This window comes from Ranitomeya imitator, chromosome 4 (genome assembly GCF_032444005.1).
Source record: "Ranitomeya imitator isolate aRanImi1 chromosome 4, aRanImi1.pri, whole genome shotgun sequence".
In the NCBI taxonomy this organism is placed as follows: Eukaryota; Metazoa; Chordata; class Amphibia; order Anura; family Dendrobatidae; genus Ranitomeya; species Ranitomeya imitator.
In genome coordinates, this window is record NC_091285.1 from 543,988,832 (window position 1) to 544,010,333 (window position 21,502).

Consider the following 21,502-nt stretch of genomic DNA (forward strand, 5'->3'; position numbering starts at 1 on the left):
AAATACACAAGTGTGTACTTATATATATACATATTTACACACTTTTCAAAAAAATAATGGCAACACTTAAAAAACACAATGAAACTCCAAGTCAATCATACTTCTGTGAAATCAACCTGTCCAGTTATGAAGCAACACTGATCGTGAATCAATTTCTCCTGCTGTTGTTCAAATGGAAAAGACAACAGGTAGAAAAGATAAGAAAATAGCAAGACAACCCCTATAAAGGAGTAATTCTTCAGCGGGTGACCACAGACCAATTCTCGGTTCTCATCCTTTTTGGCTGTTGTTTTAATCACTTTTGCATTTTGTCATTGCAATCACCCTTAGAGGTACAGTACCATGAGGTAGTGTCTGTTGTATAAACCACAAAAGTTGCTTAGGTAGTGCAGCTTATCAAGGATGGCACATCAATACAAGCTGTGGCAAGAAGGGTACTGTGTCTGTCATCACACAGAGCATGAGCAGATACCAGGAGGGAGGCAAGTACACCAGGAGATGTGGATGAGGCCATAAGAGGGGAACAGCCCAGCAGCAGGACCTCTACCTCCTCCTTTGTGCAAGGTGGGAGAGGAAAAGCACATTCAGAGCCCTGCAAAATGACCTCCAGCAGGTCACCAACATCCATGTGTCTGCTCAATCTTTCAGAAACCTACTTCATGAGGATGGTATGAGTGCCCAGCAAAGTGACCATAATTTGCAAAATATATGTTGCCAAACCAGACAAGGTGATTTTCTGGATTTGTTTTCTCATTTTGACTCTCATAGTTGTGTTCTACCTATGATGTCAATTACAGGCATCTCTCATCTTTTTAAGTTTGAGAACTTGCACAATTGGTGGTTGACTAAATACTTTTTTACCCCACCGTATATTATTAGTAAGGTGCTGAGCTGCAATCTGCAGGCTATAAACATAAACATAAGGATGAATGACCTCGGGGAGATCAAAACATCCAACACCACGGAGACACCATCACGTGTTTCTCAACGCAGTGATCCAGAACATTGCCCCCATCCCTTATATATATATATATATATATATATATATATATATATATATAGCACAGCGACGTAGTATATAACACAGCCACGTAGTATATAGCACAGTGACATAGTATATAACACAGCCATGTAGTATATAGCACAGCGACGTAGTATATAACACAGCGACATAGTATATAACACAGCCCACATATTATATAGCACAGCACACGTAGTATATTGCACAGAGACATAGTATTTAACACAGGCCACGCAGTATATAACACAGCCCATGCAGTATATAACACAGCCACATAGTATATTGCACAGCCACGCAGTATATAGCACAGCCCACATAGTATATAGCACAGAGACGTAGTATATAACACAAGCCATGCAGTATGTAACACAGGCCATGCAGTATATAACACAGCCCACGTAGTATATAACACAGCCCACATAGTATATAGCAATGTGGGCACCATATCCCTGTTAAAAAAGAATAAAAAAAAAAAATAGTTATATACTAACCTTCCGGTGGCCCCTGGATCCAGCCCAGGCATTAAGCGATGCTCCTCACGACACTCCGATCCCAAGAATGCATTGCAGCAATAACACGTGATGATGTAGCGGTCTCACGAGACCGCTACATCATCATCTCGCGAGAACGCTACGTCATCTCCGCCGCAATGCATTCTTGGGACCGGAGCGTCGCGAGGAGCGAGAAAGGCACTGGAAGGTGAGAATATAATGATTTTTAATTTTTTTAATTATTTTTAGCATTATATCTTTTTACTATTGATGCTGCATAGGCAGCATCAATAGTAAAAAGTTGGTCACACAGGGTTAATAGCAGCATTAACAGACTGCGTTACACCACGTTATGCCGCGGTGTAATGCAGTCCATTTAACGGACTGCTAAATCACTACGGGGCAGTGACTGGGGAGTGGGGAGGGGGCAATGACTGGAGGGGAGTAGGGAAGGGCGAATTCGCTGCCGGACTGTGCCGTCACTGATTGGCCAGCCGCGACCAATCAGCGATGCGGGATTTCCATTACAGACAGACAAACAGATAGAAGTACCCCTTAGACAATTATATATATGGATATACTAGCTGTACTACCCAGCTTCGCCCGGGTTAATAACTGCTGTTAGCAAAATAGAATGTGTTAGCAAAAATTTATTATGCACACAAAAACCACAAAACAAATAGATAGAAATGTAATTATTAAAAGGCAAAAACTAAGTTCATTGGCTCTTGAGGAAGCAGCTCTTGTTTTCATGTCTGCAAGCCTCGCTTCCCTCTGTTCAGAAAGTTCATTGGCTCTTGAGGAAGCAGCTGCTGTTCTCATGTGTGTCAGCCTTGTTTCTCGTTCTTCACATTTTTCATTGGCCTGTAATGCAGCTTTTCTTTTCGCATCAGCTGACATTCGTGCCATGGAATTCCTTTTCTTATGAGGCATTATTGTGGTAAAAATAGTCTGTTACTGGCAGTTTCTATATCCTCTCACATAAAGGTAATGTGACTGACATCAGCCTTTCCACCAACACACCCTAACTGACAAGCTATTACCTCACACAAGCTTTGTTATACTGAGAATGTCCTTTGTTGCCTATGTTAACCAATCAGAGCAAAGATTAATTAACAAAATAGAAGCTGAGCTGTGATTGGTTGCTATTGGCAGTCTGATGAATCTCCAGCCAACAGGAAGCCCTCCCCGCTGGAAGCATATATTAGCTCACACATACACATAATAGACAGGTCACGTGATTGACAGCTGACGCATTTCCTATATGGTACATTTGTTGCTCTTGTAGTTTGCCTGCTTATTAATCAGATTTTTATTTTTGAAGGATAATACCAGACTTGTGTGTGTTTTAGGGCGAGTTTCATGTGTCAAGTTGTGTGTGTTGAGTTGCATGTGGCGACATGCATGTAGCGACTTTTGTGAGATTAGTTTTGTGTGGCGACATGCGTGTAGCAACTTTTTATGTGTCAAGTTCCATGTGACAGGTTAGTGTAGCAAGTTGTGTGCAGCAAGTGTTGCACATGGCGAGTTTTGCACGTGGCAAGTTTTATGTGTGGTGCTTTTGAGTATGTGCAAGTTTTGTGTGAGGCAACTTCTGCATGTGTTGCAACTTTTGTGCATGTGGCAATTTTTCCGCGTGTGCAAGTTTTGCGTGTGGCGAGTTTTCCATGAGGTGAGTTTTGCACGTGTGGTGAGTTTTGCGTGAGCCTAGCTTTGCATGTGGCAAATTTTGCGCGTGTCAAGTTTTGAGTGGCGACTTTTGTGTTTCGACTTATGTGGCGAGGTTGGTGTACGTGTGGTGAAATGTGTGCTGAGGGTGTTATATGTGTTCAAGCATGTGGTAGTGTGTGGCGCATTTTGTGTGTGTGTTCATATCCCCGTGTGTGGTGAGTATCCCATGTCGGGGCCCCACCTTAGCAACTGTACGGTATATACTCTTTGTGCCATCGCTCTCACTCTTTAAGTCCCCCTTGTTCACATCTGGCAGCTGTCAATTTGCCTCCCAACACTTTTCCTTTCACTTTTCCCCATTATGTAGATAGGGGCAAAATTGTTTGGTGAATTGGAATGCGTGGGGTTAAAATTTTGCCTCACAATATAGCCTGTGACACTCTAGGGGTCCAGACGTGTGACTGTGCAAAATTTTGTGGCTGTAGCTGCGACGGTGCAGATGCCAATCCCAGACATGCACACATACATACATACACACATTCAGCTTTATATACAGTATTAGACTAGCTGAAGAGCCCGGCGTTGCCTGGGCATAGTAAATATCTGTGGTTATTTATAGCACGTCACTTCTCTTATTTTCCCATCACGCCTCTCATTTTCCCAATCACATCTTTAATTTTCCCCCTCACATCTCTCATTTTCTCCCTCACACCTCTCATTTTCTCCCTCACTCCTCTCATTCCCCCCTAACACTTGTCATTTCGACCTCACATCTGTCATTTTCCGATCACTCCACTATTTTCCCTCACTCCTCTCATTTTGCACTCACACCTTTTCATTTTCACCTCACACTTCTCATTTTCACCTCAGTATATACATGTTTGTCATCTCCCTTATATATAGTATACACCTGTATGTCATCTCCTGTATATAAGTATATACCTGTATGTCATCTCCTCTGTATATAGTATATACCTGCTGTGTGTCATCTCCCCTGTATATAGTATATACCTGTATGTCATCTCCTCCTATATATAGTATATACCTGTATGTCATCTCCTCCTATATATAGTATATACCTGTATGTCATCTCCTTCTATATATAGTATATACCTGTATGTCATCTCCTCCTGTATATAGTATATATCTGTGTGTCATCTCCTTTTGTATATAGTATATACCTGTATGTCATCTTCTATATATAGCATATACCTGTATGTCATCTCCTCCTGTATATAGTATATACCTGTAGGTAATCTCCTCCTGTATATAGTATGTACCTGTATGTCATCTCCTCCTCTATATAGTATATACCTGTGTGTCATCTCTCCTGTATATAGTATATATCTGTGTGTCATCTCCCCTGTATATAGTATATACCTGTGTGATCTCCTGTATTAGACCTCGTTCACACGTTATTTGCTCAGTATTTTTACCTCAGTATTTGTAAGATAAATTGGCAGCCTGATAAATCCCCAGCCAACAGGAAGCCCTCCCCCTGGCAGTATATATTAGCTCACACATACACATAATAGACAGGTCATGTGACTGACAGCTGCCGTATTTCCTATATGGTACATTTGTTGCTCTTGTAGTTTGTCTGCTTATTAATCAGATTTTTATTTTTGAAGGATAATACCAGACTTGTGTGTGTTTTAGGGCGAGTTTCGTTTGTCAAGTTGTGTGTGTTGAGTTGTGTGTGGCGACATGCATGTAGCGACTTTTGTGAGATGAGTTTTGTGTGGCGACATGCGTGTAGCAACTTTTTGTGTGTCGAGTTGCATGTGACAGGTTAGTGTAGCAAGTTGTATGCAGCAAGTTTTGCGCATGGCGAGTTTTGCGCGTGGCGAGTTTTATGTGTGGTGCCTTATGAGTATGTGCAAGTTTTGTGTGAGGCAACTTTTGCATGTGTTGCAAATTTTGTGCATGTGGCAATTTTTCCGCGTGTGCAAGTTTTGCGTGTGGCAAGTTTTCCATGAGGTGAGTTTTGCACTTGTAGCGAGTTTTGCGTGAGCCTAGTTTTGCATGTGGCGAGTTTTGCGCGTGGCGAGTTTTGAGCGGCGACTTTTGTGTTTCGACTTTTATGTGGCGAGGTTGGTGTATGTGTGGTGAAATGTGTGCTGAGGGTGGTATATGTGTTCAAGCACGTGGTATGGGGTGGCGCATTTTGTGTGTGTGTTCATATCCCCGTGTGTGGTGAGTATCTCATGTCGGGGCCCCACCTTAGCAACTGTACGGTATATACTCTTTTGCGCCATCGCTCTCACTCTTTAAGTCCCCCTTGTTCACATCTGGCAGCTGTCAATTTGCCTCCAACACTTTTCCTTTCACTTTTCCCCATTATGTAGATAGGGGAAAAATACTTTGGTGAATTGGAAAGCGCGGGGTTAAAATTTCACCTCACAACGTAGCCTATGACGCTCTCAGGGTCCAGACGTGTGACTGTGCAAAATTTTGTTGCTGTAGCTGCGACGCCTCCAACACTTTTCCTTTCACTTTTTTCCCCATTATGTAGATAGGGGCAAAATTGTTTGGTGAATTGGAACGCGCGGGGTTAAAATTTCGCCTCACAATATAGCCTATGACGCTCTCGGGGTCCAGACGTGTGACTGTCCAATCCCGGACACACACACACACATACATACATACACACATTCAGCTTTATATAGTAGATATACACATGTATGTATGTCGTTTATACAATTATTGTCATGATATTAGATATCAAATGTGTGTGGTGCTGTTAAGATTGTAGCATTATTTCACAGTAGTACATCATTGCACAGGGATTTAAACTTAACACATGCTTCCAGTTAAAAGGAAATAGATGTGCAGCATTAGGAAGCTAAAAGGACATTAAGTAAAATAATAACTGCATCTCTTCCCATAAACATTGCTCAAAATAGTTGTGTAAAATGCATCATGAATTAATAATGAGGCAAATGTATAAATAATCCATAGAACAAAGATGTGGCAGGTTTGTGGTGTTAAATGGATCCAGTAAATGGCAAAAGATAATTTGTGCACAGGCCTCCCATGTGTCTTTCGATTAAGACAAGTTACATCATTGGCACTAATGCAGGTTGTTAGTAAATTTAGCCCTTGAGCACACAGGTCTTTCATTATTAATGCAGACTTCATTAATTATCAACAGAAATGCAAGACACTATTTTATCCACTTTATTGGTTACTGTAGTAGCGAGTTAAAGCTCTTGCCATGTAGCTTTTATCACTGATAAGGCATCGGAATAAGAGCCATTTTCTCGGTCCCTGGGGCACAACATCATAGTGACATGATCATTTAGGTTGTAAAAAAAAATCTGCTATCAGGATAATGACATGCGTATGCAGATTTTTACTCATTAGGATAATCTCCGATGCTCTGCTGTCAAGTCAGTTAAAGGCATTATTATTAAAAATAATAGTAATTGTTTATCTTGGGCAGATATTCCTCTAATGTTCATTAACCTTAGCCAAAAAATAATTAATAAATATGTCTGTGAAACCCTGAGCTGTTCTCAGGAAATAGCTATGAAATGGATGAATAAGATTTTATTTCAGTTGTTTATTTCGTAAAGTTTTTTTTCTAGATAGAAACATTATTGGCACAACGTCTCTAAATGAAATAGTTTATTTTAATGAGTAATCATAATGACTCGTAATTACTGGTAGTGGCGGACATATTTGTACCGTTCTTAAAGGGGTTTTCCAGTTATAACCAATTATCCAGTAGATAGGGGTTATAATGGAGTGGATCTGACTTCTGAAATCCCCACCAATTCTGAGGGAAGGTGTCCGAAGTATTCTATTTCCCACCAGCCCGGAACACCACAATTATACAGCAGTTGGTTAGAACTGCAGAACTTAAAATAAAGTGACAGGGTGCCACTACTCCTAGTGGGAGTCTTGATCCTGGGATTGGAGTGACACATGGGACCCTGGATCTCATGATTGATAAGGATCACAGAAGTTGGAACAATGCTGATTATTCTGACTCCATAACCAGTTTGTGAGTGTGGGGCTCCTTAGACAGTGTTTCTATTGAAATCTACATTGAACCAGTACTTACACGGAGAACTTCACCAGATAGCTTAACTCGACTACAGAGGGATGTATGAAGATTCCAGAAGAAGTTTATTCTCAGGCTAAATTCTTGTTTTATGCACATTAGTAACAGCAATAGCTGCAGTAGGAACAAAGAGATGTGCAGAGATGATCCTAGCAAGATGGATGACAAACACTAACTTGAGAAGAAGGGAGGGGTTACTTACATCAGAAGTGGGCTACAGGGCGAGACAAACTTCTAAAAGGCAAACTGATTACATAACCGTGTGACGGCAACAATACAATATAATACTGTATTGAATTCTAAGGCTGCCGTCACACCAGCAGTATTTGGTCAATATTTTACATCAGTATTTGTAAGCCAAAACCAGGAGTGGGTGATAAATCCAGAAGGGGTGACATGCTTCTATTATATTTTTCCTCTAATTGTTCCACTCCCAGTTTTGGCTTACAAATACTGATGTAAAATACTGACCAAATACTGCTAGTGTGACGGCAGCCTAAGTGTGGGGCATGGCACTGATCGAACATTTTTTGCATATCCAATTGATAGATGATAATTTGTTAGAATCTGTATATCCCTTTCAATTGCATAAAATGCTTATGGTACCACTAATAGACAAAATGGATGAGAAGACCTTTGTGCATGAATTCTTACAATGGAAATGCTTGGGGTATATCAACAATATGCACCACTAACATTTCTTCAGGCTTTTGGCTTGCTATCACAATTAGGAATCTGTCATATTGCTAAGAAAAGGCTTGAACAATGCCCAACCAACACATATTTTTTGGTCAGGATTACTTTAAGGAGTTTTACAAACAGAAATATCAATAATTGGTAGAAACAAGATTCACATGATGGTGGCAATTTCCCATTGCATCTTGTCACATTTGTAGCATGTCTCAAAAAAAACACATGAACCAATGTACAAGGTCCTATAATTTAGACATTATATGAAGGTCCAAGGGGTCAGACCTCCATTAATTAGTACTCCATGGAATATGCAATTGATATATACCTTATATACTCGAGTATAAGCCGACCCGAGTATAAGCCGAGACCCCTAATTTTGCCACAAAAAAACTGGGAAAACTTATTGACTCGAGTATAAGCCTAGGGTGGGAAATGCAGCAGCTACTGGTAAATTTCAAAAATAAAAATAGATACCAATAAAAGTAAAATTGATTGAGACATCAGTAGGTTAAGTGTTAAAATGTGCCACGTATAATGTTCCATACAGTTTATTATGGCCCCCATAAGATGCTCCATATAAATATGTGCCGCATATAATGCTCCATACAGTTCATTATGGCCCCGTAAGATGCTCCATATAAAAATGTGCCACGTATAATGTTCCATACAGTTCTCTATGGCCTCATAAGATGCTCCATATAAAAATGTGCCACATATAATGCTCCATACAGTTCACTATGGCCCCATAAGATGCTCAATATAAAAATGTGCCACATATAATGTTCCATACAGTTCATTATGGCCCCATAAGATGCTCCATATACAAATGTGCCACATGTGATGCTCCATACAGTTCATTATGGCCCCATAAGATGCTCCATATAACAATGTGCCACATGTAATGCTCCATACAGTTCATTATGGCCCCATAAGATGCTCCATATACAAATGTGCCACATGTGATGCTCCATACAGTTCATTATGGCCCCATAAGATGCTCCATATACAAATGTGCCACATATAATGCTCCATACAGTTCATTATGGCCCCATAAGATGCTCCATATAAAAATGTGCCACATATAATTCTCTATACAGTTCATTATGGCCCCATAAGATGCTCCATATACAAATGTGTCACATATAATGCTCCATACAGTTTATTATGGCCCCATAAGATGCTCAATATAAAAATTTGCCACATATAATGCTCCATACAGTTCATTATGGCCCCATAAGATGCTCCATATACAAATGTGCCACCTGTAATGCTCCATACAGTTCATTATGGCCCCATAAGATGCTCCATATACAAAAGTGCCACATATAATGCTCCATACAGTTCATTATGGCCCCATAAGATGCTCCATATAAAAATGTGCCACATATAATGCTCCATACAGTTCATTATGGCCCCATAAGATGCTCCATATAAAAATGTGCTACATATAATGCTCCATACAGTTCATTATGGCCCAATAAGATGCTCCATATAAAAATGTGCCACATATAATGCTCCATACAGTTCATTATGGCCTCATAAGATGCTCCATATACAAATGTGCCACATGTAATGCTGCTGCGATAGTAAAAAAAATACATACTCACCTCTCGTTGCTGCCCGCTGCTCCTCAGCATCCCGTCTCTCCACAGTGACTGTTCAGGCAGAATCACGCCCTTTGACCTGAACAGTCACTGCACAGGACACGGAATACTGAGCGGCGGTGGAACGGGGAAAGGTGAATATGAAATACTCACCTGCTCCCGGCGTGGTCCCTGGCAGCTTCTACAGGACAGATGGTCACCGGGAGCCGGAAGCTTCTTCCTCTGTCAGCGGTCACTGGTACCGCTCATTACAGTAGTGAATATGCGGCTCCACCACTATGGGAGTGGAGTCCAGATTCATTACTTTAATGAGCTGTACCACGTGACCGCTGAACAGAGGAAGAGCTGCGGGCACTAGAGACCATGGGACATGCAGGGGCCGCGTCAGGAGCAGGTGAGTATGTGACAGTCATCGCTCCCCCTCACCCGCCGACCCCCCAGCCAACCATGACTCGAGTGTAAGCCAAGAGGGGCACTTTCAGCCCCAAAAAATGGGCTGAGAATATCGGCTTATACTCGAGTATATACGGTGAGTGGTGTTTATTCTTGAAAAACCTCCTTCATAAATTTTAGTAATGATAAAATCCATTTTTGTAATTTTAGAGTTCATGTTGTCCTTACATCAAGTCACATACTGTATAGTCTGTGAAAAATAGAAAAAGTGGCAATTCAGCTCACCACTCCAGTGATAGAGATTAGTATCCCGGGAGACTTCCATGGTAGACGTTCTGTGGTCTGAATGTGGTACATGGTGTATGCACTGTTCTGGTTTCCAGCTCTCAATGGTCCAAATGGGGATGTTCTCCAGCACCAAAGGAAAGTAGTTAAAACTTAGCCATTATTCATAAAGTAAAAACAATTGCAGACTGTGCATACACCCTAAAACATAATACTTAATAAAAGATTATTCTACAAGAAATGCATAAACATTACGTGTTTTTTAATGTGTGCACATTTTTGCAAATTTTTTATCCTATATGATTAACCCCTTTTTGCCATCGATGGAATAGTACGTCCGATGGCAGCACCCCCACTTTGATGTGGGCTCCGACGTTGAGCCCGCATCCAAGCCGGGACATGTCAGCTGTTTTGAACAGCTGACATGTACCTGCAATAGGTGTGGATGGAAACGTGATCCACCCATGCCTATTACAGTGGGGCAAAAAAGTATTTAGTCAGTCAGCAATAGTGCAAGTTCCACCACTTAAAAAGATGAGAGGCGTCTGTAATTTACATCATAGGTAGACCTCAACTATGGAAGACAAACTGAGAAAAAAAAATCCAGAAAATCACATTGTCTGTTTTTTTAACATTTTATTTGCATATTATGGTGGAAAATAAGTATTTGGTCAGAAACAAAATTTCATCTCAATACTTTGTAATATATCCTTTGTTGGCAATGACAGAGGTCAAACGTTTTCTGTAAGTCTTCACAAGGTTGCCACACACTGTTGTTGGTATGTTGGCACATTCCTCCATGCAGATCTCCTCTAGAGCAGTGATGTTTTTGGCTTTTCGCTTGGCAACACGGACTTTCAACTCCCTCCAAAGGTTTTCTATAGGGTTGAGATCTGGAGACTGGCTAGGCCACTCCAGGACCTTGAAATGCTTCTTACTAAGCCACTCCTTCATTGCCCTGGCGGTGTGCTTTGGATCATTGTCATGTTGAAAGACCCAGCCACGTTTCATTTCAATGCCCTTGCTGATGGAAGGAGGTTTGCACTCAAAATCTCATGATACATGGCCCCATTCATTATTTCATGTACCCGGATCAGTCGTCCTGGCCCCTTTGCAGAGAAACAGCCCCAAAGCATGATGTTTCCACCACCATGCTTTACAGTAGGTATGGTGTTTGATGGATGCAACTCAGTATTCTTTTTCCTCAAAACACGACAAGTTGTGTTTCTACCAAACAGTTCCAGTTTGGTTTCATCAGACCATAGGACATTCTCCCAAAACTCCTCTGGATCATCCAAATGCTCTCTAGCAAACTTCAGACGGGCCCGGACATGTACTGGCTTAAGCAGTGGGACACGTCTGGCACTGCAGGATCTGAGTTCCATGGTGGCGTAGTGTGTTACTTATGGTAGGCCTTGTTACATTGGTCCCAGCTCTCTGCAGTTCATTCACTAGGTCCCCCCGCGTGGTTCTGGGATTTTTGCTCACCGTTCTTGTGATCATTCTGACCCCACGGGGTGGGATTTTGCGTGGAGCCCCAGATCGAGGGAGATTATCAGTGGTCTTGTATGTCTTCCATTTTCTAATTTTTGCTCCCACTGTTGATTTCTTCACTCCAAGCTGGTTGGCTATTGCAGATTCAGTCTTCCCAGCCTGGTGCAGGGCTACAATTTTGTTTCTGGTGTCCTTTGACAGCTCTTTGGTCTTCACCATAGTGGAGTTTGGAGTCAGACTGTTTGAGGGTGTGCACAGGTGTCTTTTTATACTGATAACAAGTTTAAACAGGTGCCATTACTACAGGTAATGAGTGGAGGAAAGAGGAGACTCTTAAAGAAGAAGTTACAGGTCTGTGAGAGCCAGAAATCTTGATTATTTGTTTCTGACCAAATACTTATTTTCCACCATAATATGCAAATAAAATGATAAAAAAAAACAGACAATGTGATTTTCTGGATTTTTTTTTCCCAGTTTGTCTCCCATAGTTGAGGTCTACCTATGATGTAAATTACAGACGCCTCTCATCTTTTTAAGTGGTGGAACTTGCACTATTGTTGACTGACTAAATACTTTTTTGCCCCACTGTAACTAGTTAAATGCCGCTGTCAAACTCTGACAGCAGCATTTAGCAAGCGCTTCCAGCCACAAGACCGGAAAGGCATGCATCGGTGACCCTTGTCACATGATCGGGGGTCATCGGTGTGTCTGATGCAAGATTGCTATGAGTGCCACCCTGTGGTCAGCGCTCATATTAATGCAGTAATTCTGCTACATAGATGAACTGAGCATCGCCTCTATGTAGCAGAGCCGATCAAGTTATGGCAGCTTCTATCGTCCCATGGAGGCTATTGAAGCATGCCAAAATTAAAAAAATGTTTTTTAAAATATGGAAAAAATAAAAAAAATAAAATTTTAAATCGCCCCTCTTTCGCCCCATTTAAAATAAAACAATAAAAAAAATCAAACCTACACATATTTGGCATTGCCGCATTCAGAATCGCCCGATCGATCAAAAAAAAATTATTAACCTGAGCGCTAAACGGCGTAGCAATAAAAAAGTAAAAACGCCAAATTATGTTATTTTGGTCTCCGCAACATTGCATTAAAATGCAATAACGGGCGACCAAAAGAATGTATTTGCACCAAAATGTTATCATTAAAAAGCTCGGTATGCAAAAAATAAGCCCTCACCCGACCTCAGATAACGAAAAATGGAGACGCTACGGGTATCGGAAAAAAAAATTTTTAAGCAAAGTTTGGAATATTTTTTCACCACTTACTTAAACAAACAACCTAGACATGTTTGCTGTCTATGAACTTTTAATGGCCTGGAGAATCATAATAGCAGGTCAGTTTTAGCATTTAGTGTACCTAGCAAAAAAACAAAGAAAAAACGTGTGTGGCATTGCAGTTTTTTTGGCAATTTCACCGCACTTGGAATTTTTTTCCCATTTTCTAGTACACAACATCTAAAACCAATGATGCCGATCAAAAGTTTAACTTGTTCTGCAAAAATAAGCCCTCACATGACCATATTGACAGAAAAATAAAAAAGTTATGGCTCTGGGAAGGAGGGAATGACAAACGAAAATGCAAAATCGAAAAAAGATCTGGGTGTTACGGGGTTAAAGGCTAAATTTTAAAAACTCTCTTTTGGTGCTGGAGAACATTCCCTTTTGGGACATAGAGACAATGTAGATATGCATGTTTTAGTGCATAGATAAGACTGTATCTGTATCCATCTGTGGTTTTTAAAACTTTGGCCGGTGCTCGGCCACCGCTGGGAACGGCTGAAGGATCTTACAGGTCATTACACTAAAATGAGTTAAACAAAACAAATGCAAAACAAAGTCTGTAACTTGATGAAGAGTATAATAGATCAACCTTGTCCTTTGTGATTTTGCAAGTACAAGAGATTTATCTTTTTTAGAAAGGCATTAAAGGTGACATTTAGTTGCTGCTCTCCCGAATGTCCTTAGTGCTGGTCCCCATAAGGATATAGACAGGGAGAGAAGCATTGCACTTTACCTGTCACTTTTATGTCACTGAATGTCACAGCAGCTACCCCAACTGTATATATAATTGTTCTACATGCCGAACCTTCTCACTTATCTTTGTCCATGATTTTACACAGAATAATAGAAAACAACCAGTTCACCTGCAGCTGTGACATACGCTGGATACAGATTGCCTATAGGAAAAATGAGGCGAGTTTGGGGAAGCAGAGCCTGTTCTGTACGATGAGAGGCCACAACATCACACTTCATAGAATGAACATCTCACAGTGCGGTGAGTAGTTATTTAAGTGCAATCATGTATGTTTAATATACTATTTGGATTTCTTGATATTGCCTTTATATTTTATTTTACCACTAGTTTATTTTCCATCAATTTATTCCTTTATCTCCTTTTCCTCCAAGGGGAGAAATAAATGTAAATACATGTATAATTGTGAATGGAACAAAACCTGTTGCGGTACAACTCCCGACATATAGCCAGATAGCCCTCTTCTAGGTATGCCCCTGTAGGAAATAACAATATGTATGTTTTGAAAATTAGAAAGACTGGAAATGTTCAGCTATTATTCCATCTATCGTTCAAAGTATCGCCAATAGTTACTTACAAGAGCCAAGAAAAGCTACGGAATGCAGTAACAATATAAATAAAGGAGTCAAAAGTATTAAAAAATAACAATTAATGATGCTAGTGTCAACAAAATAAAGAGGGATGTGGAAAGTATTTTCCATCTCTAAATCCAGGATTGTTGTTAATTCCCATTTTACAACACAATTTATTTTTTGGGGCTACAAGAAAGAAAAATAAGAGAGTTTCCATATGTTTTGACCTGTAACACAAATCCAGACAAAAAATTGTCAAATGGAGACTAACACAACCTTTTAACCAGCCCCTTTGAAAGCCTACAGATTTATATGAGGAAAAAATACAAATGTGATGCAAACAGTACCTTAATATGTTTCATAGGTCTAAATTAAGTGTGGTACACACCATGATACCAAACAGCACAGTGACTACTTTTCATCCTTTAAATAAGCAGAATGACTGGTTACAAACCTGCAGACCCCTGTGATGCTAACTAAAGGACACATCTAAGTTTAACATGTCCAATTGGTCAAAATATTTTACATCTTTCCTAGGGGTAAAAGCAATGTCTAATTTTTATCAGTTAATACTTTTTAACAGAAAAGAACCAGCCAACAACTTTGTCTGTGTGTGTATATACATACATATATAGCGTCAGGAATTCTCGCATTGTGGCATATAAAATACTGTGGCAAAACAGCTTGATAATACATTTTTCCATTTTGAAAATTCATTTCGGATTTTGGTCAAAGACCACACCAATGGGATCTTCTCACATATATGATTGACTTTCTAAAAGATATCTTTGACAGCAGCTTTAATAAATTTCCCTAGTCTTTCAGTTAGGCCCATTGCCCACGTTCCCATAAAACATGTACGTGAAAAACCATTACCGGTGTCATCAGTGTTTTCCATCAGTCTATCATCAGTGTGTCATTCACTTGTCATCAGTGTTTCTCTGGAGTTAAATTACAAAGATCCCCTATAGTTTGCAATGTTAGACACGTACAGCACACCGATGGCACACGGATGTTATCTGTGTGCTGTACATGTTTTTCACGGACCCATAGACTTGTATTGGCCCTTGTCATCCGTGCTGCCGGAAAAAAGCAGACATGTCTCTGTGTGGTTCACACGGACAAACTGATATGTGAAGATCACCATAGGTTAAAATGGGTATGTGAAGTATCTGTGGAAAAAACGGATGTTACACGTACCGGAAGCACGTACACGTGCAGGAGGCCTTGGACATTGTGTTGAGAAAGTCATTGTCCTTTTCTCGTTTAGTCTTGTTTCATTATTAGTTTCAATAAAGGAGGAAAATGATGCATAAATTCCAGAGATGTCATATTGTGATGACACTCGCACCTTTATTACTATCTCTTGAAGAAAATAATAGTACAAATTAAAAAATGATCAAAAATTCACAGTTCATAATAACAGTCACCATTGTTTTATACGCAACAGAATATATAAAAGAATGTAAAATTCTGCAGCTAACCAACACCACAAAATCTATTAGGTGAAACTGTCCCGAAGCGTTGCGGCAGGAGGTATATCTGATGGCTCAGTCCCTTCTTACACACGGTGTGACTGTAGGCTGACATGACACTGGAGCTCGGGCCTATCTCTTACTGTTTGTCTCTGGCTTTGTGTTCTTATCATTTGCCTCTTTCATTTGAAGTTTGTTTTTTAAGAGGCAATAAAACAAGTTGTTTTCAGTATGCAGGTACAATGCTGATCTGAATTGTGTTATCACAGCTCCTCGTGGCACTGAGCATCTTAATATATTCCGGCCTTCTTGTCTTCCTAGAGGATTAGCCGCTGTTATCGAGATAAATAATTCTCCCTGCCACTCAGTTTTCTACACCACGCTGCCTGCCAACAGGTGTTGAAGAATATGTGATCAATATAATCAGCTTAGTGCCACAGTTTAAGGTTCTTTCATTTTGTTTGCAAAAAAAATGTAAAACCTGAAGACGATTCCTTATTTTCAAGTCCCTTTTTGTCGCTCTGTGAGCCGTGGATGTAAATCCTCCATATTAATATATTCCTAGTAGCATCTACTGGATTAGGAACCCAGAGCAATTACAATTGTTGATCACATTGTTGTGAATAGATTTTATTTTTTCCAGCTCATAACAGCAAAGGTTCAAGATTAAGAATCGCGCCTATTGGGGGAGTACAATATAATCACTAAATTGTCCATTGGGAATTAAGATGCAGCACTTAACTGTTTGGAAGAATGATTTGAAACCATATCTTGGAATAATCTGATTTTCTGAGGTATACTTTACATTGGCGAACTGGTGAACTGCAGAGCAAATCTTATTTTTGAAGAAGAGGTAAGACATGATGTGATTATTTTCTGATCATTTAACTTTTTTCTGCACACAGATGTCCCCGGGGTCAGTGTCAGTCACAGCAGTTTGGAGGTACACGAAGGACACAATGCTGTAGTTACCTGCAATGGTTCTGGATCACCCTTACCAGATGTTGATTGGGCTGTTTCACACCTCCATTCAATTAGCACACATCAGGTGAGAAGCAAAATCTACAGATTATATCTAAAGATGCCAAGTCAATAAGGCTGGAAAGGAACATAAACCCATCTAGTTCAACTACAGACCATAAAAGGCAGTTAACTAGTACAGGTGTTTGCAAAACATAGGGTTGTTTTTTTCAAAGTTACCCAGACCATTTGTAAATTAATTCAGGGGTAACATATTGTACAAAGTCCTGGTATAGTAAATTCTTTCAGGATGTAACAGACATTGTGTCCTCACATAGTTTCTCTAACCCTAGATGGAATTTTCCATCTCTATGGGAGGTGTTGCTTACAGTGTAAAGAGAAGCAAAACTTTTCCATCAATTGCCATGCTTTTTTTTACAGGCTATGCTTCTCTTAGGCTTTGGCATATAAACTGTACTAATTCTTGTAATGATAGCGCATTTAGACAAAACATTGGTTTGTGGTAGGTTTTGGGAGGCTTCAGTGATGTGCAGGAGACTTGACAACTCTTTTGGCAGATCCTCCATTTTTCAAGGGCCCCTTTTTGAGAGAATTGGCAAATGAATAACCTCCATATTTGCATGCCATGCTGCTACATAGTTTTCCATGAATTTATGGCTAAAAAAAATAATAAAGAATTCTATGGACTCTATACTACGGATCTGTACAACATGACAATGTTATATAGACGTGTGAATAAAGCCTAAGGGTTTGTTTACACAGTATGACCGCCATTTGGTAAACTTTTACAGATCGGCGGTCATTTGACTGCCTGTTTATACAGACAGACCAAAGTAATTGATGTGCACTGAATGATCTACACTAGATCGCTCAGTGCACATAGGCTGCCATGTTTTGGCACTGAGAGTCCCGTTAACAAAGTGCGATGTACCATCAAGAACGATTATTTTTCATACTGCAAAAAAGTAAATTTCTCCCCGTTTTGCTCGTTCATCCGGTGATCGTCAGCTTGTTTACATGGCATTGTAATTGTGAAACAAGTGTTTTTAAAAGCACTCATTTCTGATTATCCTGCCATGTAAGTAACCAGTCATCAGTCATCATGGCATGGAAAGAGATCACGATTGTCTCTGGCAACGAATAGGTCAAGGATTATATCTGTCTTCCTCTAGTTAATTGAGTATCCCTCCAATGGTGTCCCATGTCCTTCCTTGAATTGAACAATGATGGCCGTACATCACTACTGCTCAGTTCACATCATGAAATGGTGATTGCCACTCCCATAGTCAATGCATGAAGTTCGGGCTATACATGCACACTACTGCTTCAGGGAAGCTTTATCCTTGCGATTATGGAACCTGTCACCTTAAACACGCTGCTTGATGTACTTGGAGCCTAATATAGAGCAGGGTGAGCCAAGAAGATTGATAAATAGTTTTGTGGCTAAGGATTTAGAATGACTTGTATTTTATTCATTCACGGGATGCTGTACTGCTTAAATTACCGTAAGTATGCTGCACCAATGATCCAAGCCGTTCTCAAGGACACTGTGACACATATGCTCCTTTTTATGGTTTACTTCAAATATTAAAGTAATACAATAAAGGCTCTTGATAACTTTTATGTGGAAAAAAAGCTGAGGCCATCAGAACTTTTGATAAAACTTTTTTTTAGCTGTCACACAAGGCAGCATATAGATAATTTTGCAAAGTGCTGCTTAGCTGAGCAGTTGTGCAGTGAAGTGAATCAGTAATCTCCTATTTATATTTTATAGGGGTGGGAACCTTGTCCATCCCCTTTAGTGAAGTGCAGGCAAGAAGGTCAAGAGACTTAGTACGGCATCTGTTCCATCTGAGTCTTGCAGTACGGGTGTACAGTAACTGCATTCGTCCTGTCTTGTCTATTACTTGGAGCATGTCAGATGTATCAGGCTAAACCTGTCACCTGTCTCTTTTCATTCTCTTTCTTCTTTCACTGAAACTCATCTTATACTCTTGTCTTTTTTTTGTTGTGTCAAAACACAACCGTTATCTACATTTTATACTGTGAGGAGAAAAGTGAAATCTCTCTTTGAACTGAGTGGTATAAGATTCACAAATGTTCCATAGCTATTAAATTCCATATAGATGATGTTTCTGATGTGTGTTAGATATTATTTGTATTTACCATCATCATAGTACTGCACAGCGGATTATTTGCCCAAATCCCCCTCTAATCCTTAAGGCCACTTATAGGTCGTCAAAGAGGAATAAATCCATGTTTGGCTTTTATTTCTGAGACCTAATTTTAAAACTTAATGTTTTAAAACATTTTCAATCTGAGAATGTAAAATCCGATGTAACAAATTTTATATGACGTGCATTGCAAAACTTTCTAAACAGGAAGCCAATTATTTTTAGTATTTGAAATCTTGAAAGTGGACAGAAGTGGTCATTAAAATACTGCCTTAACCTTTTTTATGCTCCGACTTCTCATGCATCTAGGTCAGTTTGAGATGGTTACCTCAATCAACTCACTTGGGATTTTGACCTCACCTCTGCACTTCACTATAGTTATGATACTATCACCCCCATGTTTCACAGATGGTATGATGTTTTTATGCTGCAGCATTTTTCTTTGTGCATATATAACACTTCTCATTTAAAACAGATATCTCTAGTTTGATCTCATATGTCTTCAAAACGTTGTACCACTAGCCTTCTGACTTGGCCAGGTGTTGTTTTGCAAACTGCAGATTAGTAGCATTGTTCTTTTTGAAGAGTAATGACTTTTGCCATTCAATCCTACCATGCACCATATTGTTGCTCAGTGCTCCTCATATTGGACTTATGAGCTATAACCTTAGCTAATGTGACAGAGGCCTTTAGCTGCTTAGAGGTTATCTTTGTGACCTTGCAGACTATTATTCGCTTTGCTGTTGGAATGATTTTTGTTGGCTGACCACTCCTGGGAAGGGTACTAATGCTCTTGAATTTCCTCCATTTGTACATAATCTGATTGTATTGGTTGACTCCAAATTGTTTAGAGATTATTTTGTAACCTTTTCCAGCTTGATGAGCATCAATAACACTTCTTCGAGGTCTTCAGAAATTTCCTTTGCATGTGCCATCAAACACTTCCACAAACTTTCATAGATCCCTGTTCTTTTAATAAATCCACATACAAATTGAAGGTGCAATTAGAGTCTGGTGTTTTCAATCACTGGTATAACTTTAACTTGGCTTCAAACTATCTTCTAATACTAAAGGTTGAACTATTTTTGACACTCACAGACATGTAATATTGGATAATAATTTTCCTCAATAAAAAAAAGTCCAATATTTTTTATCTCAATATTTTTGAAGGTTCTCTTTACTTTTAGGAAACTGACTTCTGTGAAAACCTGATATAGTTTTAAGTCAAATTTATGCACAAACTTGGAAAATTATGAAGGGTTCAAAAACTTCCAAGCACCAATGTATATGGTCTATAATAGATATACCAATTTAATAGAAGGTGGTAGAATTGGAAAGTTAACATGAATGTCATGATAAAAATAAATAGGCATAGAAGAGATCAGAAATACATGTTAGTCTACAGAACATAGAATATACTTTTGCTTTATCCAAAATGCTTAATAAAATTATATTTATTTGATGAAGTTGATGTTCTGCAATACTTTCTGACGCATTTCAGATCCTTAATCATTGAAATGACCAGAAATGCCTGAAAGTATTTCTAGAGATGCTCTACTATAAGCAGTTTTACTAAACATTATTTGGATTTTATCTTCACTACTGGATGTTTATTTGATTGTCAACTCAAAAGTGCACCTTAGTGAACCTGATATGATTGCAAACAGCCAGAGATGCGTGAGCTGGATATTTTACAAATATCATAATCTAACCTGTTTGTTCAGCTATGAGATATCTTCTCACATTCTGATATCAATTATTACTTTTCTTCCAAGAGCCATAACATGTTTATTTGTCCCATAATAAAAGAATTCGAGAACTTGATTTTTACTGGATGAGTTGTAGTTTTGAATTTCATTATTCTGGTTTGTCTTACTATTTTCTGTCCGGTAACTTTCTTATTTTTCTTTCAGTGAACAAATTAGAGGGATTATTTGATTTATACCATTTTTTGCATGCATTTGAAGTTTTGATCACTTTTTAATGGAGTCATTGCGGGGAATACAATGACTCCATTTCGACTTTCTTTTGTGGCGTTTAATAAATGGTTAAAATCATTTTGTATCTTAATAGATCGGACATTTTTGGATGCACTAATACCAAATATGTTTATTTTTGTATTTCTTTATTAAATTGTAAAATGGGTATTAGCTAAACTTTATTTTTTTAAACTTTTTTCTTTATCCTCCGTAAGGGATTTCAACCTACAGTCACTTGGTCACTTTTAATATATACTGAAATATCAGAATATTGAAGCATACAGTTACATTTCAGTTATCATATGAAGCTTTGCCACTGACTGGGCTTCATAGAATAACCATCATGGAAGCGATGAGGGACTTAAGCAGATTACCGACTGCCATGGAGCCCCCACTATTGCATCCCAGTGAGGCCTATTGGCAGGAGCAACTTCGTTATTTAAATGCCGTGGTCAATTGTTGACAGCAGCATTTAAAGGCAACCTGTCACCAAGTTTTCATATGTAAATTAAATTCATCACCTTAAAGTCCACTTAAGCACCATGTTCAAA

General features: G+C 39.3%; 1 protein-coding gene across 8 annotated transcripts in view; it reads left to right on the forward strand.

Moving 5' to 3' along the window:
• NTRK3 (neurotrophic receptor tyrosine kinase 3) overlaps positions 1 to 21,502 on the forward strand; it is a 1,162,015-nt gene that overhangs the window by 578,914 nt on the left and 561,599 nt on the right. For all 8 annotated transcript variants that reach the window (XM_069766240.1, XM_069766242.1, XM_069766243.1 and 5 more), the window contains 2 exons: positions 13,859 to 14,013; positions 16,723 to 16,865. In XM_069766240.1, the coding sequence (XP_069622341.1) occupies positions 13,859 to 14,013; positions 16,723 to 16,865 (298 nt within the window). The remainder of the gene's footprint in view (positions 1 to 13,858; positions 14,014 to 16,722; positions 16,866 to 21,502) is intronic.